Below are 25311 nucleotides of genomic sequence, written 5' to 3'. Positions count from 1 at the left end.
GATCATAGCGGTTAACAACATTAATACAATAAAAAACATAATAATATGCCCAACAACAAATATCCCCATCCCAAAAAACCCATACTATACAACACATCGTTAAAAACATTACTATTTACAAGACAACAAAATTAGCTGGATAGAAACAGTTGTGTATTGAGGGGAGAACAAGATGGAATTAGGACACATGAGGGAAAACTTGTCGGAAAAGGAAGGTCTTGAGATTTTTCCTGAATAGATCTACAGAGGAGACAGATTCTCATACTTACAGGATACAAATATTATCAGAAATACTCTTCTACCTAGCTGTAGCTCTTGACAAACCATATGTGAATAACTTCATTTCATTTTGGTCTGCAGTACAAGCTTGTAAATGATGTAGCTGAAAATAGTGAAAGTTACATGTACGGAACCACTTTTTATTTGGAGCTTAGAGCAAGGCTTGCTTTTGCTTTGCAAAACAGTGCCATGGAATCCTTTGAAAACTTGTTTTTCTTTTGAAGATAATGAAACTCTTCCTGGCGGAAACTTTGCTGTGGCTCTGTTATAACCCCTGGCCTGTGTTTTGAATGTTTTACAATGGAAAGAGCTCAAATTCCAGCGACCATGGAGGGCAGCATAATGCAATTTCCATTAGTATAGAAATTTAACCCTTACAAGTAAAAACTGACATCTGATTGCATACTGTTTGATGTTAATAGATAGAGGCAATATTTCAGGTATTGTAATTAGCTAAAATTATGATTGAACCCCACTTGTTGCATTGGCTTAAACTGCCCAAACCATGCAACTTCATATAGATTATGAAACCAGGAAACCTAACTTTGTTTGTTGTATTTCATATTCTTGGTCTCACTTTGCAGATTTGTACCATGATATATTTGAAGGGATGTCATATTGAGGAGGGAGCAAGCTTGTTTTCTGCTGCTCCAGAGAACAGGACCCGGAACAGTGGATGCAAGCTACAGGAAAAGAGATTCCACCTGAACATTAGGAGGAACTTCCTGACAGTAAGGGCTGTTCGACAGTGGAATGCACTCCCTTGGAGGGTGATAGAGTCTCCTTCCTTGGAGGTCTTTAAACAGAGGCTGGATGGCCATCTGTCAGGGATGCTTTGATTTGGATTTCCTGCATGGCAGGGGGTTGGACTGGATGCCTCTTGTGGTCTCTTCCAACTCTATGATTCTATGATTCTATGATTCTATAACATTGAACTAGATCTATAGACATGCAGAAGCCAGTTGATTCCTACACAGTGCATCTGTAAATGTTGGCGTATATATAGGGTTGGCATAAGTCAGGACCTCCAAACCGGGACAAATATAGGACAACATTTTCAAATGTAGGACACATTTTTAAAAAATGGAGGACGCACAAAAGAATTGAGGGTTTTTTAAAAATGTTAATATAAATGCATGTTTTTTAGGCATGATCAAAATGGAGGACATTTTGGCATCATTCCTAGACAGATGGCAGAAAAGTACTTGCCCTTGGGTTCAACTGTACTTCTCAGAAGTGTATACTTGGTCAAGGGACTGTGGTTTTTCTTCACTGCGCATGAGTTTGTAAAAATCACAGCAAGTTACATTGGCCGTGCCTCAGAGGCTTGTTGATATCATCATCATCATCATCATCATTATCATCACTATAATTGTCCAAGAAAGGCAGACTTGTTAGCATTCAAAGCGCCATAAATACACAGAAAATGCACCTGCATATATTTATTAATAAAAAATAATGGGGAAAAAATAAAAAGCAAGGCAGGGGTGTATATATTTAATAATAAAATTAATGTAATAAAATAAAAAACAAGCAATAATAAAATTAATGTAATAAAATAAAAAACAAGCAATAATAAAAATAAATGCAATAAAATAAAAACAAGCAATAATAAAAATTAATAAAATAATTTAAAAACAAGCAATAATAAAAATTAATGAGATAAAATAAAATAAAAAAGCAATAATAAAAATTAATAAAATAAAAAAACAAAAATTAAGTATTTTATATTTTAAAAATTAATTTTAAAAAAACCCCAAGGCAGACCTGAAATGGCCACTGACTCACCTTTACACCTCCTCCTCCTCCTCCTCCTCCTCCCCCTCCTCCTCTTCATCCTCCTCTTCATCCTCCCCCTCCTCCTCAGCGCAAGGACTCCTTGGGAAGGCCCGCGCGAGGGCGCGCATGTGGAGGATGTGCGCGCGCTGCCGCTGGCCCATTCTGCGGCCGGGGCTGCGCGCGCAAGGGAAGATGAGCCCGTCCCCTTTGGCCAGCTGGCCTATGGGGACGAGCTCCTCTGTCATAGCCCCTCGCGCGGGCGGGAAAGCCCCGCCGCGGGTGGTGTGGCGGCGGCAGAGCTGGCGAGGAGGAGGAAGGCGGCGCTGCCCAGGAGCAGGAGGGTGGCGCTGCCCAAGAAGAGAAGGAGTAGGAGGTGGGTTGGCGATCAGCCGCATTAGCAGCCGCGGCAATGGCCGCATGAGCGGGGCTGGCCCGGAGGCGGGACAAAGGCCGGGGTTGGGGGGGAACCGGACCGGGGCAGGCAGGGGCCCCCCAAAAGCGGAATTGTCTCGGGGGCCACCGGGATATGGCATCCCTACGTATTTACCAGAAATGTATGCAGTAGTTACTAGTTTCTATTTCTAGGTAGCTTTTAAGCTCTTACCTGGGCTGCTTCATAATAAAAGGAAAATAAAAATGGGAAAAACAGAACCCAGAATTTAAAACAGAATAGTAAGTGCAGACATGTATGTGGTTTAAGGTGTCAGAAAAGACTAGTATCAGAATTGCGGACCTTCAGATTGTTTAGCCTCAAAAGGAAGTGATGTAGGTGATGCAACCAGGAAACCTAGCTTTGTTTGTTTAAAGTTTAATTTTATGTACTGGCACCCCAGTAGAAAAATTGTAGATGATTGCTTGGAGAATGTGGACTGATAATATTGTACTTAATCAGGGTTAAAAGCATATTCAAATGAAGGTTTTGCTTCCTAAAGACCATCTCTGGGCAACTTGCAGTGCTATCAAAAATACTTGTGAATATCTCCTGTCTCATGTTAACAAACAGCCCAAACCTGATTGACATCAAGCAAATGGGAAGCCTTATTGCTTCATATTTTCTTTGTAGTGGTTTCTTGTGGGAACAGGATGATCTGGGTACCATTACCCTACTGCTACTAATATGTAAATGCTCAGCTTGGCATAGGCCTCCCACTTCCCCTCATTACCTGCAATTTTTTAGTTGGTTGTGCTGTAAAGCTGTAGTTCTTGCATTGCTTTTCACTTTAGCTTCCAGAATCCTTGACCATTGGTTAGGATTTGTGGGATTTAAAACTCCTAATTGTGTCTTGGAGTCGGTAACTGAGAATAGTAGTTGTAAAAGCTGAACCACTTATATAAATTAGACCAGAAAACATCAAGTTTCATTTCTTTAATGGGAAGGAGATAATTTTATTTCCTATTCTTTTACACTTTGACAGTTTTTCTCTTGCTCTCATAAGCTGCCAAATCTTCCTGGAGAAGGACAGAATGAAGGTTTTAGTTGTCAATGAACCTTTACAAAAGCCTTTTGTCATTAGTATTGATTATCATTTCTTTTGGCTTTATGATCTGATGTTTCATTCAAAGCAGACAAGACTCTTGCTTACATCAGAATTGAATTGTTTAGGAAAGAAAATGTATTGGTAACAAATGATAAATAAAATTAAAAAAAATGCAAGAGCTTTAATTGGCAGCATAAATTTAAAATTTTGTGTACTGAACACTGTTCTAGCAAAGACAGTTTCTGTTGTACATCTTATATCAAACTTGCTTTGTCTTGTGCTTCTTCAGCTGCACTTCAAGCCCTAAAACGAAAGAAGAGGTATGAGAAACAGCTTGCACAAATAGATGGCACGTTATCCACAATCGAATTCCAGAGGGAGGCCCTGGAAAATGCCAACACCAACACAGAAGTGCTCAAGAATATGGGCTTTGCTGCTAAAGCAATGAAAGCTGCTCATGACAACATGTAAGATGGCATATTCATATGTTTACTATGTAGATCAGCTTGCTAGTTAGTGAAGCCTGTGACAGAGGGATTTAGCAGACAATGGCCACTGGACTGGTTTTAATTTTGTCTAATTTATAAAATAGATTAGACATGCACTTTATGGCGGTGTAGTTCTGAAATGGATACTTTTCTCACACCAAAAAAGCTGTGTTTTTTTTCCTTGAGAAAACTGGAACCCCTACTTGTCCATACTTTAACATCTATATTAGAGCCTTTTAAAATACGGAAAGCAAGATATGAATTTAATTTTGGATTACTAGAAATACGCCACTGGGCATGTGTCAATTTATTAGTTAAAGTTAATCTAAAATGCAGGTTGAATTCTTCTTTTGAGGGCTGACCTATCAGCCAAACAGTGTCTGTTGGGGATTTGTCTGTCTACTAGTTAGGAATTACCAATTTACAACAGTTTTAAAATTCTAAGAAATAGAGATCCTGCACTTTAATATTACAAATCAGTTATACTGTACATTATTTACAATATGTTTATATTTTCAGTAATACTATTTTCTAGCACAGTACAAAAGCGGTGTTCTTTAGACTGATGCCAGTCCACAAGCCATCTGTCAGTCTTCAGAGCATTTCAGTTGTAGGCAATGGGCAAAAATACAGTACTGGTCCTTGATATATTAGAAAAATAATTCCTGGTCTCTTAACCAAAATAGCCTAAGAAGCATTGATCTAAGCCCCGTATTTTTTAGACAGTGTAGACATTACTAGTAGCCACTGTCTAGAGCAGATTAGGCAAGTCTGGAAGCCGTTTTCATTCCTTTTGGAACTTGACAGACTGTTACTGTCCTCTTATAAATCACTTCAACCCCAGTTTTAAATCACTTCATTTAAAAAAACACAATTTTGTGTCTGAAGTAGGCCCTGTGGCCATATAGCTACCATCCTTTCCCATGATCAAGTACAGAAATTGAAATAATTAAGGGGAAAATGAAAACTGTTTTGTAAAATTTCCAGTCTAAGTGGTGATTTCTTGCATACTTAAGGCATTTCTCTGTGTTGCATGATTTGGGTGCCAGGTTGTTTTTCAAAGACCAGAAACAGATGTGTATGCACATATAATTTGTGGACAAAGATAAGGAAGAAAAATATCCCATCCAAATGGCTTGGGCCCGGGTTACTTGAGGGAACGCCTCTCCCTGCATAATCCACCCCGCACTCTCAGAACAACAGGTAAATTATTACTTGAACACCCTAAGGTGAGACTGGCGACTACCTATCAAAGAGCTTATACAGCAGTAGCGCCTACTCTCTGGAATGCTCTTCCAGAAGAGATCCGCCTCAGTGGAACAGTGGAAGCCTTTAAAAAGGCATTAAAAACCTATCTCTTCCTACAAGCTTATCCTCCCAACTCCCTGTAGTGAAAATATTCCCCAATTGACTATGTTGTATATATATCCTTCGATTTTAATATTGTTGAATTGCATGTTTTTAGATAATTATGCTGGATTGAAAATTGTATTATTGTTCTTAATTTGCTTTTATTGTATTATGACATTGGTCATATTTTACCTGCTGTTCACCACTTTGATCTAAAGGAAAAGTGGTATATAAATAAACAATTTATATTTATATTTATATATATTGGCTTTCAAAAAATAAAGATGTGTGTGTGAGGGAGCATGTTAAATCCTCCAGTCTCTTACATATGAATCACAACCATCTGTCAAGCACTAAATTAAAGACTGCTTTTGCTAACTCTGGAGATGAAGTATTATGAAGTGCTCAAGAAATCCTATTTTGTAATTATCACCAGGTTTTTTTAACCAAGTGGCTAGTAGTTGTATCCACTACTTTGCCCAATAACTACCACCCTCTCCCTTCTGAAAACTTTTGGGCACTCATTGCAGCTCATTTATGCCTGTTTACATTTCAGTAAATTCTTCTTTATAACAAGGGCTTGTTCCTGTATTAATATGCAAAAAAAATATAGTCTTAGCCTTCACGTAAATGATAATGTCCTTGTCTAAAAGCAGGCATAGAGTATGAAAGCTATATATGTTTTATTACAGATGTTTTGCATTATGTTTCTAGATTACATAAAGATGTTTAGTTGCAAACAGATACATTTTAAATGTTACACCAAATGTCTAGTACATATTGTTGCTCAGGAAATACCTAATATCATTAGGGGGTCTCTAACCTGAATAGAGAACCTCAAGAGTAGAACGAGCCCTCTGTGATGGCAGGCTAGCTCTTCTAGATTATGTTGACTAATACGAGTTTGGGTTTCTTCATTTTTTCTCATCTGAGGTGGTGGTGGTCAGGAAAACTGAATTACTGTGGATTGGAAGGGTCCACTGTATATTTCCCTTCAGAAATATAGAGATTTCTATTGAATTTTCAGACAGTTATGGATATGAATGTACAGATGGTTGAAATATATCAAACCTTCTATTACAGGGATATTGACAAAGTAGATGAACTTATGCAAGATATTGCAGAACAGCAGGAGTTAGCAGATGAAATTTCAACAGCTATCTCCAAGCCTGTAGGAATTGGTGAAGAATTTGATGAGGTAAGGGTGAATAGTTAAACATTACAGGTCGAGTTGCTCTTACCCACAATTCCGAAATCTGAAATATTCCAAATCCAAAACCCAACACCTTTTTCAATGAATGTCTGAGATTGTAACACCTTTGATTTCTGATGGTTCAGTGTACACAGACTTTGTTTCATACACAAAATTATAAAAATATTATATAAAATTACCTTCAGGCTATATACATAAGCTGTATATGAAACATAAATGAATTTTGTATGTAGATGTGAATCCTATCTCCAAGATAATTCATCATGTACATATACACAAATACAGGTATTCCAAGATATAAACAACAACAAAAATAACAAAACAAAACCTCCAAATCCAAAACATTCTGGTCCCCAGTACTTTCATATAAGGGAGACACAGGCCCTCTTCAGACTATCCATTAAGACTGTCCAGATGACGCACGCCCTGACTCCACTCTAGGGCTCCATGACGCTGTGCGCTGCTCTACACAGTGTCATGGTGCTCCTCCAGCGCTGTGTCTATACAATGCAGTGCCAAAGGAGTGTTGCTAAGCTGCGGCAGCGTGGCTATGGAACCCATTTGAGGGTACAAAAAGGACCTGCTTTTTGCAGCTCCTTTTCACGCCCTCAGAAGGCTGGATTGGGGACACGGCATGTGGTTGTTGCAGTCCCAATCCAGCTAGTAAAGGGTTGGGTTTGGGGCGGTCTGTTGAGCTTGTCAGCTTGTACTATTCAGGTATATATACTTACTTGCTGTCATATAGTGACTTGGAAACACAGTAGAATCTTCTTAATCAAATACTGTGGTGGAGCTGTTAAAAATATCTGTGTTTTCCAATGCAATGGTCTATAGCAGAGGAGGGTTACCATGGAGAGTTTGGGGCCTGTTTTCTGTACCTGGGGGATGGCTTCATAGACCGCCCATAATGGCAAAAATCAAAAAGTTCATCATGGTTTTGAAAAACTGATTTTTTTTTTTAAAGGCTAAATTGGAGGGGTTCTGCAGCACATTTAAAAGATGAACATGAGTCAACAGTGTGATGCGGCAGCTAACAAGACCAATGCGATTTTAGGCTGCATCAATAGAAGTATTGTGTCTAGACTAAGGGAAGTAATTGTGCCACTCTATTCTGCTCTGGTCAGGCCCCACCTGGAATATTGTGTACAGTGCTGGGCACCACAATTTAAAAAGGATGTTGAGAAACTGGAGCGTGTCCAAAGGAGGGCGACTAAAATGGTGAAAGGTCTGGAAACCTTGCCCTATGAGGAACGACTTAGGGAGGTGGGGATATTTAGTCTGGAGAAGAGAAGGTTAAGAGGTGATATGATAGCCCTGTTTAAATATGTGAAGGGATGTCATATTGAGGCGGGAGCTAACTTGTTTTCTGCTGCTCCAGAGACTAGGACCCGGAACAATGGATGCAAGCTCCAGGAAAAGAGATTCCACCTCAACATTAGGAGGAACTTCCTGACAGTAAGGGCTGTTCAACAGTGGAACACATTCCCTCGGAGTGTAGTGGAGTCTCCTTCCTTAGAGGTCTTTAAACATCTGTCGGGGATGCTTTGATTTAGATTTCCTGCATGACAGGGGGTTGGACTGGATGCCTCTTGTGGTCTCTTCCAACTCTATGATTCTATGATTCTGTGATTCTATGAATGGACACTCCTGCAGGCTTCCAGGAAAGCAAGTTCAATTTTTGCAGGGTGACAGGATGACAGAAAAAAAGATGGTTGGAGGGATACTGAATGAAAGCTACAAAAACATCCTTAGAAGGCTACATGCAGTACCATAGCCACAATTTACCCATCTGTATTTGAGATAATCTTGTGTTTGGTATTGTGGCCAGCTATTAAGAGCAGCAGAATAATTTGGGTTTGTAAATATTGGCTGAGATCTTGCACTAGAGGCTACAATGCATAAGTTTACAATCACAGAACTATGTCATTTGACACCATTTAATCTTATTAGTGAGTTGTTTTAATGCACAGTGGTGCACTACACACAATGTCCTATTATGCAGTGGGTACTTCCATTGCTCATTGAGTCACCTTGTGCTTTGGGTCACTTTGCACCTTACTCAGTGACTACACTTCTGGCTCCACTTGGACAATTTTGACTGCTCCAGAAAATACAAATGCTGCCCAACAACATAGTTCAACAAATTGGTTTATGATGACACAACTCTCTGACAGAATGCTGTTCATTATCTATTTCCCAGAACATCCAGTTGTGTTGAGTTATCATGAAGGTGCATTGGGCTGTATTGTTAGCAATACTTGTGTTAACCAATTCTTTTCTTTCCTTCAATAACAGGATGAATTGATGGCTGAGCTAGAAGAACTAGAACAGGAAGAATTGGACAAAAACCTACTGGAGATCAGTGGTCCTGAGACAGTTCCACTACCCAATGTGCCCTCAATATCTATACCTTCAAAGCCAGGCAAGTGTCTCCATTCTTGAAGGCAGTGATGTTTTATGGCAGCTGTGTTTGCCATAGTAAGTGAGTTAATGTGCAGCTGTGGTACTTTACTTTTCAACTGTAGTGCATAATATATTAAAAATTGTTGTGTTATCATATATATTTAGAGATTGATCTTTGGAATAGCGGTACATAAATAAAACAAATTATTATTATTATTATATAAAAAGCTGCTTTTCAAAATGAAGGTTGGGATGGAGTGGCACACAGCTGGCTTTTTAAGAACATATCTCTGATGTCTTGATCTCTGAACAACTTTCTGATCTCATATTACAATTAATCATAAACTGTTAAATTGAAGGGATTACTTACTTTATTTGCCTTCCTCCAGGTTTGAGAGCAACTGTCTAATTGAGAAAATGTGTTTGCTAGAAAGGGTTGTTTCCCACCCATACTGCTAGTTTGGTCGTTACTGTCAGTTTGCAAATTGTTGTCTTTGGCATAATAGGAAATTTAAATGTTAAAGAGTCTTTATGGAGTTTGTTTCATTGTGTTATTTTTGGTGAAGGCAACATGCAGATGCTACTCATGGCTTGGGTACACAAAACAGCAAGGAACATTAAAACAATATGCTCTCATCTGTGAGTAATACCATGAGGAAAGGCATCATTTACATTAGCCTGCAAGTTTAAGTCTGTGGTTTAAGGACACTTCAAAGTGAATATTCTTTTTCTTCAAAGTGTATAATTAATTTTCAGTACTGTATAAGACTGCATAGAATCATAGAATCGTAGAGTTGGAAGAGACCACAAGGGCCATCCAGTCCAACCCCATTCTGCCATGCAGGAAATCACAATCAAAGCATCCCCGACAGATGGCCATCCAGCCTCTGTTTGAAGACCTCTAAGGAAGGAGACTCCACTACACTTCGAGGGAGTTTGTTCCACTGTCGAACAGCCCTTACTGTCAGGAAGTTCCTCCTAATGTTGAGGTGGAATCTCTTTTCCTGCAGCTTGCATCCATTGCATAGTTTCACTAGTCCAGCTCAATAAGCTGTTTCACAAATCATATAAATTGTAAGAGATTCAATGTGTAGATTATATGTAATTGAACAATCAAAGTTTAAAAGCTAGGTATTTAGTTCTGTGTTATTTTGTTTATTTCTAGCTAAGAAGAAAGAAGAAGAAGAGGATGATGATATGAAAGAACTAGAAGCATGGGCTGAGAACATGTAGCTGTAGCATGTCAGCTAGAGAAACAATCAAGACTCTGGTCATCTGGTACAACAGGTCCACGCATAGGTGGGAGACATCATTAAGTGCAACGTCTATATTTCTTTAAGCCCAAAGCTGTGGGAATTGCATTCTACATAGCATGGTATGAGCAAGGGAAAGAAAAAATTTCCAAGGAAAGTTGCCTGTAGTTTAGGATGTTGAATTCTTTTAAATAATAAACCTTATCGGCAAAATTCCAACATTCAGCTTCTGGACTTCGCTAACGCCACTGCTGGACCTTCATCTTTCAGATTTCTGGCCATGTAAAGTCTGACTGAATTGGGATGTGACTCCTATAATTTAAGTTGATTGAAGAGTTTTTAAAAGTCTTGTAAAGCATTTGAAAAAGAAAAAAAAATATAAGCCATTGTTGGCTTATTATGCTTAGATGTACAAATACATTAGGCTTTTATTTCTGTATTTATATCCACTGGCAATTGCTACTCTACTTATCACTATACTGAACTTTTGGTCACCGTTCCCACTTTTTTTGGTGGATTTGGAATGATAAATTGATTTTATGATGGAATTAGTTGAAATTTACACTTCAGTTCTAGCTGTTCATTTTCTACATAGCACTTGGATGTTGATTGCTGTTTGTGATTACCAATACCCCATTCAGGCACAAACAAAATTTTATTTTAAAGAAGCATTTTTGTTTGCACTGTATTAAATATCTTGAGTGATTTTCACATGTGCCTGATGTCTTCACTATATCGCTATATAATGAAACTTCATCTTCTAGTTTGTACATCAGTTGTTCTCATAATTCTCTTTGGCACTTCACTCTCCCTTTGATACTGAAATGTAGGTATCCAGATATTATCATATTTTATATTGGGATTATTGGGATAGGATCGGGTAGAAATGCAAATGAAGAGATTCTGGTCAATGCAACTGCATGCCAGTTTCTCTGTTCCCTAACTTGAGTTGTACCTGAGGATTATAGTCTGATATGCACTGTGGTTTAACTCTCTCTCTCTCTTAAATTAAACACAAGGTGCAGTTTTGAAATAATCAAATATTAGTCATTCTTGCTAACCATGGGGTGCTACTCCTGAAGAAGATCTCAGCATACCATTCCTTGGCCTGTTACAGACTGCCAAAATAAAGCTGCTTTGGGTCTCTTGGAAGTATGCAATTTAAATGATGCATGGGTCCTAAGAGTCCGGAGGTTGTGCCAAAGCCATACTCCATTCCTAAGCACTGGAGTGAAGCTTTGGTGCAGCTTCCGGATTCTTAGGGTGTATGTATCATTTAAACAGCATGCCTCCAAAGAGATCCGAAGCAGCTTTATTTTGGCAGTCTGTAACAGGCCCTTGTGAAGTTGCATTTCAGTGTATTTTTAGTTTGCTTCCCAGTGTTGATATCTGTGATTTTGCTATGTATGTGAGTGTCCTGTTCCCAGGATTCTGAGCCCAGTTTCTTCAGAACAGTAAATATATGCAATTACATTAATAATCCTCATTCACCATGCATTGTATGAAGAACATAAAAGGCATTGAGACATATCTCAGGGGTCCTAAAATAGCTACAATTCAGATGTTTTTCTTGAGTAGATACCATATAGTTGCCTCCTGTTGAAAATGCATTTTTCCCTACTTGAAGGGGGCTGTGATCCTTTTCCAGCTGCTGATCCATTCACATTCTTTACAGATTTGTATTTACTGTAATCCTCACTCCGTAATTAAACTTGATGAGCCTATTAGACCCTTTAATGTAGAGTATTTAGAAAATTAGCCTGAGTGTCTGAATGAGATTCTTCTGAATCAGAGAGCTGTAATAATTCTAATCAATATAATGAATATGTTAAACTTCTTTTATTCTGCTTCCATGGAATAAATCCCAGAATACCATCTGTATGTGGGTTTCATAGCTTTACTCTTCCTTCCCCTCCACATTTCTCTTATTTTAAGCAACTCTCTGAAGTTAAAAATTTTCTTTAATTACAAATACTACAAAATGAATTACATCAATTAATTGGAAAAATAAGTACAATAAGATAATAGGGGGATTGCCATGCTATTTCTTTGTTTACAAACTCTTTTGTATGTTGTACTTTGGGCAAGAGATTGGAGGGAGAATTGCAGTCATTCTATTCCTTGTTGTAGTATAGCCTAATAAAATGTTAGAATTAGTAATTTTGTTTTGAAAAGCATTATGTAGGCAGAGGTCATACCCTGCAAGAATATTCAGCCATCCAGCCCATCTGACATATAATGTAAGATACTTTAACATAGTTATATAGTACAAAAATATTATTGCTTTAAAATATTTTCATACTGCTCACTATTTTTTTTTTATTAAAAGGGTTTCGATTGATTCAGAACAAGAAAACTTAAATGGTTTTGTACTTTGCCAAGTCTGTCTGGCTTCATTAATGAAAAAACGGTCTAATATTGGAGAAATTGATCCCTTTGGTTTTGTGCATCTTTGTCCCGGGGTTTACATGCTTGTTGTGTAATTTAGGTACATTTAAAGCAATTCATATTTTTTCTGCTAGGATAAATGGCTCTTAAAGTATACAATCCAGTGGCTTTTCAATCCCCACAACTGACTATTTCTTAATAAACTAATTGTGAACTTTACTTTTTAAAAAGCAAACTTGTTAATTTTGATCATTTTTCTTACACCATTGGGACACACAGGCGGGATACAAACCGCCGCTTTGCGGCGGTCTGCCGCCGCCGCCGGTTAATCTGCAGGGGAGCCGGAGCCTCCACACGGCGCGGCTCCCGTGCAGACAGAAAAAGAAGCTCCAAAATGGAGCTTCTTTTTTAGTCGCGTTTGCGACGTAGCGAGGCGCCAGGGGCGCACTCGCTACGTCACAAGGGACGCGACGCGTACGGACGCTCAGCGTCCGATACGCAAAGATGGCGCCGGCCATGTAGAAAGGCCGGCGCCATCTTGTACGGACGGAGTCCGTATTAGGCACAGGGGCGTCTATAAGAGACGCCCCTTTTTAAAAATAGGATGTCCTCCGGACGTCCCAAATGCCAGTGCAGAAAGCACCACAGTTTCTTTTGAGGATGCAGAATACTTTTAGCTGTTATTTGTGAACACAGACTAAATTCCATGTAGCGTTTTTCTGACTCTCACCACTCCCAACCAGACAACAGTTGGATCATTAAATATCGAGATGCTATAGTTGTACCTTTGCTTAGGTGTACAATAAAAGTAAAATTGAAGAAGACTGCTATCTAGGGGTGAGCAATCTAGGTGAATGTTTCACACAGGGAGAATGCATAAAGAGAGGTGAAAAATAAGTTAATTCATAACACTTTTCTTTCATATTCCCCTGCCACTAAATCCTTATCAAGCCTGCTGCCACAGATTACATTTAGTCCAATTGTATCTAAAGCAGGGCTCATAGTTTATTGATGTGAGGCTCTTTCTTGCTTGCTATTTAGAAATGGTATACTGGGTATACTGTATATAAGTTTACCTCATGTATAAGTTGAGGGCAAGTTTTGGGGCTACAGTTAGGGATTTTGATATGACCCATGGATAAGTCAAGAGTAAAATTTAGGGACATGTAACAAAGGCTGTAAAGAATGAAGCAAAGTAAAACAATGTCAAAGAACATAGAAAATTCCAGCAGACATTGTTTGTGCTTATACTAAAGGCTGGATGGATGAGAGAATGGGAGGGGAGGGGGCAGTGCTTTCAGGACAGATTATGCTCTTGCCTTTCACCTTTTTAAACGGTTCCTAATAAGTGTTAAAGTACCATACTTATGATGAAGATTTTCATACCAGGCACAAGCACTGGTAAATCGTCCCTCAAACGATGAGGAACCACACGTGTGTGAACGCATGGCGCTTCCTCATCATCATGGAATCGTCAGCTTGCTCTAGTGTCACTGAATCGTTCTAGGAGAGCCAATTTCCTCTGAATGGAAACTGTGTGAACGCCACACCAGGTTTTCACACGTGCACGGTTCCTCAATGATCCAGCAATGTTTTACCAGTGCTTCTGAGCTGGTGTGGAAATCTTCATTGACCCTTGGATATGTAGACACAGATTTTGGGAATCAATTTTTGCCTAAAATTTCTAGACATATACATGCATATATACAGTAGTGATCTTAAACTTTTTTTCTTCATTTTTCAACTTGAGCTGTATTCTTCTGGTACATGATATATCTCTCTTGACCAAGATTGTTGAAGATAAGGCACTTAATAGCCTTCAGAGTAATGTCTGACTTTCATATATTGATCTATGTAATGGTTCAGGAATGTGAAGCTCTCCAGGTGGTGATGGGCTGTGTCTCCCATTAGCCTTATCTTTGGCTGTGCTGTTTAGGGCTGATGAAAATTTCAGTGCAAGTACATCTGCGATATATTCACCCCTGGTTTAAACCAAGGCTTTCATGTGGGCTGTAGAATGAGAGATCAGTGAAGCATATGTATACACCTCAGCTTTGCTCTTAATTCGTCTCTTTATATCTTGAGCTTGGAAGAATAATTTTCTCATGGGGACTGGATATAGCACCACAAAGCAAAAGGCCAGATGCCCAAAAGAGGGGGGGGGGAGACCTGTACAGAAGTGGCATATGGTGCTTCTAAAATTTGCATTTTCACTATTGGTCAGATGCATGACGAAGCAGAAGACGTATACATGACATTGGATAATTTTTCTTGCCATTGTCTCTTGTACATCACGGTATATGAGCATCTAATTTTTTCATAGGGTTGTTGATACTGTGACAGATTTGGCCAAAAAAGGCTCAAATCCAACTACTTGCTGGATTGGATTTAGGTTAGAAAAAGCAGCGTCCCCACAACATTAGGTGATGTGGAAGAAAATGTTATATTCTTGAAATATGCTACAGAAATTAAAGTAATGCTCTAGGTGATGCAACATTGGACTTGAAAGAAGAGGCCTGTTCAAATACCCATTCAGCTGTTAAGCACACAGAACAGCTGTATGGCCAGTTGAAGTTGCTCTTGTCTGCTCTACCTTGAAAGGTCATTGTGTAGATAAAATGGGTTAACTGCCATGCACATTGCCCTGATTTGTGAAAGGGTGTAATGCAAATTGCTGAATACTTCAAGAGAAGTAGCTGATATGAAGAAAGCAGGGGGTTCATGATTGCATGTGTCTGAACACATCATACACAGTGCTGTGAGCTCTCTCTCTGATATACTGTCTGGATAGCTTATAGAGCAATGCCTGATATATTATGTTTAAAATTGCCTATTCCATTTGAAAATGCTCAGGATCAAACTAGAATAGTAAGTGGATCTTGTTTGCATGTACCTACATAAACTAGCTTTCAAAGGGAAGTGTAATCAGGAAAACCATGTATAGTGAAAGAGCTAACCCAATTCAGTGTTCCTGATCACAACTTCATCTTCCTCTGCCTCGACTGCCTTTTAAAAATATAAAGAGGAGGATTCATGGATTTCCTTGTCTAATTTGTGTCAGTGTTCTCATGAATGAAGAGAGAGAATGAATGTTTGTCTTCAGGTTGTACTCATTATAGCAACCAAGCTACAGAAGTCAGAAAAGGAGTAACAGTGCCATTCCATCAAGCCTCTTGGAACACCAGCATCATTAAGCTCCTCTGCCTGAACTGTTTCCATTCCATCCATTCAGAAGTGGATTTATACAGCCTGATGAAATGCTGTGTTTGAACACTGGGTGGCAAAGTTGCACTGTGACAGTGACAAAGTTCTTCCAAAAGAAAGGAGATTAATTTTGGAGATTTCATGATTGGTAGTTTACTTTTTAATCTTGAAGTTCTTCAGTGAAGATAATTTAAGACAGATGTGCATATATAATATGGTTATTTTGCTGTTGTATATTATCCTTTTTAAAATGGGGAGTATGCCTGTTTATTAAACAGACTAAGACATTTGTTGTACAGGTTGAGTATCCCTTATCTAAAATGCCTGGGACCAGAAGTGTTTTGGATTTTGGATATTTTTTTTGGATTTTGAAATACTTATACAGTAGAGTCTTGATTATCCGTCGGATAGCCAAAAATGTCAGATAATCCGGAGGGTCCAAGAAAAGCCTTGAAATCACTATGAATTGCTAACCTGGAGGTACTTGCCCTGCTCACTGCCACTGCTGCCGCACTTGGGGCTGTGTTTTGGGGCGAAACTTCACTCACCCTTCTCTCCGGGCATGTCTGGGGATGCGGAAATGCCGACAGCCATACCTCCAAGCAGCCGCGACGTTGGATAATCCAGAATGTCGGATGACCGAAGGATGGATAATCGAGACTCTACTGTATTTGCATACGCACACACACACACACACACACACAAATAAGATATCTTGGAGGGGAGGTGGGACCCAAGCTTAACACAACATTTATTTATGTTTTATATACACTTTGTACACTGTGGACTTTACTACATAAGAAAAGAAAGGCAAAGCCTATCAGGAGAGTAGTGGCTTTCTCCATGCTGATCCACATACTCTTAGATTCCTGTTTGGCCAAAGGCTCGCTTTGATGAATGTCTTCTCTTGGGCTGAGAACTGAAGTGCTATGAGGGCATGCGGAGCGGGATGGAGAAAATCGCTATTCTCCCTATTGGCTTCACCTTTTGTTTCTCATTCAGTAAACTTCATAGTGTCTGGGTAATTTTAAACAATATTTTAACAATAATTTTGTGCTTAAATCTTTTGTGCATTTAATAATCAGAAAAGGTGTCACTGGCCCGGCACAGATGGGCCAAAAGTGGCGTGGTGGCGCCAATACTAGGGTTTGGGAGCAGGCAGCAACCACACGCCCCTGAACCCTAGGACATATGGGCGCTGCCATGACTGTGCAGCCCCTCCCACATGGGTTGCATATCCATGATGCAAACACTGTGTAGCATCCATATGTCAGTGTGCTGTGCTTGCATCACTGATGCGCCACAGGGCACTAATGGTGCATTTGTGGCGTCAGGCGTGTGCTCCTAAAAGAACCTGGTTTTTCTGGGTTCTTTTAGTTGTGGAGGGATGCCACGCGGTTTGGCTGCTGCGGTGTCCCTCGGGAGAAGAAAGGTGTGGCTGCAGGGTGCCCTTTCAAGGTGTTCTTACAGCCCCACTATCTCAGTCAACCATGAAAAAAGGTTTTTTGTTTGTTTGTTTTTTAGTATTACGGATTTTAGAATTCCAGATAAGGGAGACTCAACCTGTGATGCAAATCTGCAGGTAGGTTGTGTTCTATCTGCATGGCTTGCAAGATCTTTGGACAAGTAGTTGCACTTTGGGCCTAGTACAGATGGTATATGCATTAATGGGCAAATATTTGATTCTTTTTTAAAATATCCGAATTGATGTTGGTGCTGAGGTATCATATGTCTCTTTGCTCCTTATTGTCCATTTTCAAAATTTCCTGCTCCGACCTATGAGAATATTTATGCCTTCGGCTATTGATGTAGTATGGCCTTCTTTCTATGAAATGTTCTTTTTGTGAGTGTGTTTCAAGAGTTGAACTCAACTAATTGTTATTTCAAAGGGCTCAGAGCACTGTGGGCGATGTCTACATACAACCATAACCCTACTCCTTCCATCATATACATTGAGTAATTTAATTAATCTAGTCCTGTGACATAGCACTATCAATTATTCTAACATTTCAACCAAACCTACGTTCCTTCAAGCATATCTTTTCCAAACCAAAGCACAGCAGTATATGGTCAGGTAGGCTTATGTATTTATATAAGGTAAGGTTATAGCTGGATTTACATAAATTAGGTATATTAGGTATATGAAATTATGCACGATGGAGAAAAAGTGGATAGAATTTTTCTCCTTTGACCATAATAACAGAATCTTGGGTCCTTTACATAAACTGAGTTGTGAGAGATTCAGGATAGTCAAAAGAACACACTTCTTCAAATAGTGCATACTGTAATTATATACTGGAATTTACTGTCACTTAAGGGCTTTAAAGGGGGATTACACAAATTGATTGAAAAGAATGCTATTAATAGCTGCTGTGCATGATAGTTTTATCCAGCATTGGATAAAATGCTCCTGAATACTTGTTACTGGAGGCAGAGGGCTATAGCTTTCTTGTTCTGGCGGATGTGAGCTTTCCAGTGATACTGTGGGGAAGAAGATGCTGGTTAAATTGGTCTTTGGTGAAATCACTTGGGACATTCTCAAACTAGGGATGTGCAACTCTGTCCTGCTGTTTCTGGACTACAATTATTAGTTTTTGCAAATATACCAATTGGTGAGGAATTATGGGAGCTGAAGTCAAAAAGCAAGTGGAGGCTTGCACCTGCCCACCCTGCCTTATGCAGAAATGTTGCTTCTTCTTCGTGGTCTCTGCGAATTCACACAAATGGGTTTATTCTGCGCCTGTGCAGCAATCCTCGGAAACTTCTAGAATCTCCAGGCAGAAAGTAATGTATCTTTCTGCAACTTTTTGGCGGTAGCCCCGCCCACCCATATATAAGGCCCCTGGTGGCCCGCTCCTCTTCAGTTCCTTCATTCCGCCGCGCTAAGCAGCTCAGGGAACTTCGCTAGCGTTACTGGTTACTCTTTTTATTGGAATCTCAGCTTGACCTTCGGACTTTCACTTGACCATTCTTTGGACTCTCACTAATCGGCTTCACTTTCTTCTGACCTCACGGCTTGACCTACGGACCGGTAACGGACTTGTTTACCATGGCCTCATTCAAGCAGTGCACTAAGTGCGGGGTTAAAATCCCCAGGGCCGATGGCCATGAGAGATGTGTCCTCTGCCTGGGGGAGTCCCACATTCCGGGCAACTGCCCCCACTGTAAGGCGATGTCTGCCCAGGCCCTCAAAAATAGGGACCGGACACTCAAGGCCGCGCTCTACGAAAAGGTCTTGAGCCAGCCTGGCGCTTCTGGGGATGCGGATGCCCCCAAAGCCCCCAAGAGAAAAGGGGACAAACATGTGGACAAGAAGCGGGCTCGCTCGTCATTGCCACCCGCTAAGAGCCGTCGCAAGGGTCCCCCGAGCACGGTCTCAGTGCCTCCGCCTGAGTCGAGGCCGGTGCCGTCCACATCTCCGGTCACCGAGTCGGCGAAGACCCCGACTCCTGTACCGATTGCCTCCCGGGGGGTGCCTCTCGAGCCCAGGATCTTGCTCACTAGCCATCTGTCTGCACCGGCGGACGCCCTGCAGATTGTGGACGTGGACTCCGAGTCTGAAGGGGAGCTCCATGACTCTGATGCCCCCTTGTCTCCTCAGAGGATCAGAACCCGCTCTCCTTCCCCTGAGGCAAGGCCACAAGTCCCACCACGGGATAGAGAGCGTCCTCGCTCCCCCCCAAGGAAGGATCGAGCCGCATTGGGAGCTGAGGCGGACGCTGCCTTGGGATCAGGTCGTCCGAACTCCACAGAGCGTGACCAAGACTTGTTCGACGCCTTCCCGGACCTGGTATTTGACCACCGTACAGGTCAGTACCTAATCCCCGTGGACCCGTCCCGCTTGCGACGTAACATACGGGCCCACCCACGGGACCATCACCAGACCGGTGCGTTCCACGGACTGGACGATTTGGGCGCCACCGACCCTTCACCCAGAAGGCATAGCAGATTGCCCTCAAGGTCCAGGTCTAGGTCCCCGCGCTCTGCATCTCCACTCTCTGAGGAAGATGATGCTCCGTTTGTCCCAGAGGGACCGGCAGTCCCATCGCCCACGGACGACGTTAGGTCTTTCGCTGATAGGGTTATCCGGATGGCAGATGCCCTGAAGCTAGAAGTAGCCCATCCAGAGGATGATGCCCTTGATCCTGTGGAAAGGAGGATCCACGGTTCCGCACCAGCTCCACCGGCCTTAGCATATCTACCGTCATTGGAGAAGATTGCTAAGCGTTCATGGGACGCACCAGCCACCATCCCGTCCACATCCCGCAGGATCGAGAACCTCTATCGGGTCACTCCTTCTGCTCCATCTTGGCTCTCCAACCACCCTAAGCTGAACTCTGCGATAGTGGAAGGAGCCCAGTCCACCTTTGCTCCAAAGTCCTCGTCTTCTCCGATTGACAAGGACAGTAAAAAGCTGGACGGATTGGCCAAGAAGTTTTATGCCTCAGCGGCCCTGGATTTAAAGGTGGCCAACTACGCGGCCTGTATGGGAGCTTACGTACAGTACCTCGTGGAAAAGATGGACCCTACTATCGCCGACCTGCCAGATGACAGAAGGCGCATGATGTCTGCACTCAGGAATGAGATCCACCTGATAGGCGGACAGCAGATCATCTCCGCCAGACACTCGACGGACTGTGCGTCGAAGATCCTTTCTGGCTCCATAGCCCTCCGGCGCTACGCATGGCTGCGATCTTCGGATCTCACCCCGCAAGCCAAGGTAGCGATAGAGGACATGCCCTTCGACAACTCGGGCTTGTTCCACCGCGACACAGACGAGAAGCTCAGCTTCCGTTATAGGATGAAGACCGTGGCCAGAAAGCACGGTATGTCATCCACTGCACCCAAGGCCTCACGCCAGAGGTACCCTAGTCAGCGCCCTTGGCAGCCAGGTGGCCAGTACCGCTTCCAGCCCCAAGATCGGCCCTATCATCATGACACTCAGCCTCAAGGCCGGTCCTCTCGGTCGCCTGCCTTACCAGCTGACAAGCGCCAGTCTTCCCAACCCACATTCCAGCAGGGTTACAGGAAGAAAGATTGCAGAGGAAAGAAAAGATTCTGATGTGTCCCCACGCACCTCGTCACCCCCAACAGATTGAGCCCCTTCCTTAACACCTGGGCCGCCATTACTACGGACTCTTGGGCACTTAACATCGTCCGTAGGGGCTATGCCCTAGAGTTCTCTGAGCTCCCACCAACTGGAGCCTTTATTTCAACTTTCCCCTCGGACACCCTTCTCGACGAAGTGCGCACTCTTCTAGACAAAGGCGCTATTGAACCCGTGTCCCCCTGTGAGTTCAAGAGCTGTTTCTTTTCCAGGTACTTCACCGTACCGAAGAAAGACTCTGGCCTTAGACCCATAATGGATCTTCGAGCCCTCAATACCTTTATTGTTTCCAAGAAATTTAGGATGGTAACCCTTGCTTCTATCTTACCACTCCTACAGGAAGGCCACTGGTTCGTGACTCTAGACTTAAAAGATGCCTACTTTCACATAGGGATCCGGCACGACCACCGCAGGTTCCTCGCCTTTGCCGTCGGGCTCCAGGCATACCAGTACAAGGTCCTTCCCTTCGGCCTTTCCACAGCTCCAAGAGTCTTCACCAAGTGCATGGCACCCGTGGTGGCATACCTGCGTCAAAAGGGAATCACGGTCTTCCCATACTTAGACGACTGGCTCTTCGCAGCGTCCTCCAAAGACACATTGCTCGAACACCTCAAGTCTACCCTGTCGCTCCTTCAAGCATTGGGACTACAGGTCAACTTCGACAAGTCCAACCTGATTCCCACCAAACGCATCGACTTCATTGGAACCACACTGGACTCTGTGTCAATGAAGGCATACCTTCCAGAGGCAAGGTTTCAGGCCCTCCGCTCGTCACTGCAGCCGTGCCTGCGTCAGAGACGTCTGCAGGCCCGTGTGGTACAAGTTGCCATGGGACACCTGGCCTCTACCACCTTCGTCACACCGTGGGCCAGACTAAGGCTCAGGCCCCTGCAATCATGGTTCCTATCCGTGTTCGACCCCGTCCGAGACACGCCTACCAAACTGCTCACCATCCCGAGGACCGTACAGAAGTCCCTTCGATGGTGGCTCCAGCCCGACAACGTCTGCAGGGGAATGTCATTCCTACCCCCGCAATCGGACCTCTCTCTGACTACGGACGCCTCCCTGCAGGGATGGGGCGCCCACACTCTGGACCTCACAATAAAGGACAAATGGTCACCGGCGGAAGCCACTCTCCACATCAACGTCTTAGAGATGCTGGCTGTGGAAAAGGCACTCAGAGGCTTCCAGACGGTCCTCGCAGACAAGGTGGTGCTTCTTCTCACCGACAACACCACGGTCATGTACTACCTCAACAAGCAAGGCGGTACAAAGTCGAGGACCTTGTTGGCAGTCACCATCCGTATCTGGGAGTGGTGCATACAGCACAAGATCCTACTGCAGTGCATCCATCTGCCAGGTGACCAGAACGACCTTGCAGATCAACTCAGCAGGTCATCTTCCACTTGCCACGAATGGAGGCTGCATCCAGAAGTGGTGACCCAACTCTTCGATCGCTGGGGACCCCCTCTCCTGGACTTGTTTGCCTCCCGGCTAAACGCCCACGTACCGAGGTTTTGCTCACGGTACGGAGAGCCCGGGTCGGAAGGGGATGCCTTCCAAATCAAGTGGACTCAAGGCCTCCTGTATGCCTTTCCTCCATTTCCTCTGATCACACAGGTGATCTCGAAGATGTTGTCGGACCACACAGACGCAATTTTGATAACTCCGTGGTGGCCCAGACAGCCGTGGTTCGCCCCTCTCCTACAGCGAGCACAGGACCATCTCCGATTGGAACACCGGCCCGACCTGCTTTCGCTACACGACGGGCAAGTCCACCATCCCGAGATGCAGTCTCTCCCATTGGTGGCATGGAGGATTCGGTCCTGAACACGCTTCCATCCGGTGTTCGGGATATCATCAAAGCAGCACAGAGACCATCTACACAAAGGTCCTATGCCTACAAATGGGATAAGTTCCTTGCCTTCCTACAGACAAAGGACATTCCACCATCCCGTGTCTCCATCCCAGTCGTCCTGGACTTTCTTATGTCACTGGCAGAATCGGGTCTCTCCTTGAGTTCTATCAAGTGTTACCTTTCTGCCATCTCGTCCCATTATTTGTTCCGAGACAAACTTTCTCTGTTTGGGGACCCGCTCATAAAGAGGTTCCTTAAGGGATTCAACAATCTGCATCCACCGGTTGCAGATCCTTCACCTCAGTGGAGTCTAGACACCGTCCTGGCACAGCTGGTGTCTAAACCGTTTGAGCCCTTAGCTACCACGGACCTGAGACTCCTGACTTGGAAAACAGCCTTCCTGGTAGCTATCATGTCAGCCCGTCGAGCTGGTGAACTGTGTGCCCTGAGGGTGGACCAGCCTTTCCTCCGTTTCCATAAGGACAAGGTGGTGCTCCGTACGGACATCACTTTCTTGCCAAAGGTGGTGTCTGCCTTTCACATCAACCAGGACATTGTTTTACCGACTCTGGCTCCTAATCCGACCACAGACTCCGAGCGTCAGCTCCATGCCCTGGATGTCCGCAGAACGCTGGCTTTCTATCTGGACAGGACATCTGCTTCCAGGCGTTCGGAGAGACTTTTTGTGTGCTACTCCGAAGCCAAGAAGGGGCTGCCGGTGTCACCGCAGAGGTTCTCCAAGTGGGTGGCCAGCACCATCCACCTCTGCTACGAACTGGCTGGAAAGCCTCCACCAGGTCGGGTTAGAGCCCATGCAACTAGGGCGGTAGCTGCATCCTCAGCCTTTTTGACGGGGATTCCCCTCGAGGATGTGTGCAAGGCAGCTGTCTGGTCCCAGCCACTGACATTCATTAGACATTACAGGATGGACTCAAGGGCCAGGCATGATGCAGCCTTTGGGAGGGCGGTGTTACTTTCTGCCATACACTAAACTGTTGCACTGTTAATAAATAACACAGTTGTTTGGTTTACATACTTTATTGATTATGTCATTTGTGGTTATTGACACTCCCTCCTCCACTGACTACAGCTCGCTAGTCTAAACCCATTTGTGTGATTCGCAGAGACCACGAAGAAGAAGAACAGGTTGCTCACCTGTAACTGTGTTTCTTCGAGTGGTCATCTGCGAATTCACACAAACCCGCCCATCCATCCCCTCAGTGTCTGCTCATTTGACAACGCTTGTTGCCGCGCTGATTAGCGGCTCATTCGGAACTGAAGAGGAGCGGGCCACCAGGGGCCTTATATATGGGTGGGCGGGGCTACTGCCAAAAAGTTGCAGAAAGATACATTACTTTCTGCCTGGAGATTCTAGAAGTTTCCGAGGATTGCTGCGCAGGCGCAGAATAAAACCATTTGTGTGAATTCGCAGATGACCACTCGAAGAAACACAGTTACAGGTGAGCAACCTGTTCTTTCCTACTGCAAGTCCAAGATTTTTTTCTGCCTAGCTATTTTTGAGCTCCTCCCTTTCTTTATGACTTCATCAGCCATGGCAAAGATCGAAGTCAGGAAGCTGCCTTTTATCAGGCCAACCTACAATTCGTCCAGCTCCCTATTGTCTATACCAAGCTTAGCCTGGTACTGTTCTGTACTGTCTATACAAGCCTTCCCTTAGCCCAGAGCCCTTCAGATGTTTTGGACACTAGATCCCATCTACTAGCATCATCATGAAGTTTGGGCTCTGGATGATGCCAGCTTGGAGAATTCTGATGTACACAGACTGGCTGTTGCTTACCATGGCTTTAGGAGTGTTTTACTGAGTTATACTTGGGGATGCCAGAGACTGGCCCTGGACCATCTTCAGAGGATGTGCTCTACAACTGAACTATGACCCTTTTCCAAATTAATGTACATCACCAGCTTCCTAGATGGAGAGGCCCAGGTGAGTAGATGTATCTCAATGCAGCAAGCTTGCCTCAGGAACTCACAGGATGCTGTCTTTTATGAAGTCAGACTGTTGATCCCTGTGGTGTAGTTGGCTGCCTCAGCCAACATTACAATTTCTCTAATTGAATGCTATATGTATCAGGGATATGTGGTCTTCCAGAGATCATTAAATTACATCTCCTGGTATATGGGTTTGACTGCAAAACTGAGTGTGATAACTTTAAAAAATTATGACGGTTTTATAGGAATTTGGCATTCCAGATCCAAAAATAATCTCAGATTTGCTCCATCACATACAGGTTTTTTTCCACAATTTGCTTTGACATTTCTACATTGTAATATGTGACTGAATGAAATGCTCCTGCAAAATAAATAAGTAAATATATAACCCTGTAAAGAGTAAGAAAGGGACTGAAGTCTGAATAGACTCAAAACACCTTTAATTCACTGATATGAAACACAAAAATTCATTCAAAAGCTCTAGAAGAAATCTCACTGGAACATCAGTGTTGGTATTTAATCAAAGCTGGGTTACAACTGAATTGATAAAAATTGTGAAAG

At 42.9% G+C, this 25311-nt stretch overlaps 1 protein-coding gene across 1 annotated transcript in view; it reads left to right on the top strand.

Moving 5' to 3' along the window:
* CHMP4B (charged multivesicular body protein 4B) overlaps positions 1–10954 on the top strand; it is a 21677-nt gene extending 10723 nt beyond the window's left edge. The window contains exons 2-5 of the mRNA XM_042465015.1: positions 3826–4003; positions 6458–6572; positions 8883–9009; positions 10156–10954. Coding sequence (XP_042320949.1) covers positions 3826–4003; positions 6458–6572; positions 8883–9009; positions 10156–10223 — 488 coding nt within the window. The 3' untranslated portion in view covers positions 10224–10954. The remainder of the gene's footprint in view (positions 1–3825; positions 4004–6457; positions 6573–8882; positions 9010–10155) is intronic.
* Positions 10955–25311: the final 14357 nt, after the last annotated feature.

This window comes from Sceloporus undulatus, chromosome 4, assembly GCF_019175285.1.
Source record: "Sceloporus undulatus isolate JIND9_A2432 ecotype Alabama chromosome 4, SceUnd_v1.1, whole genome shotgun sequence".
NCBI classification, from domain to species: Eukaryota; Metazoa; Chordata; class Lepidosauria; order Squamata; family Phrynosomatidae; genus Sceloporus; species Sceloporus undulatus.
Note: the sequence above shows the minus strand (reverse complement) of the source record. Positions and strands in the feature narration are given on the sequence as shown.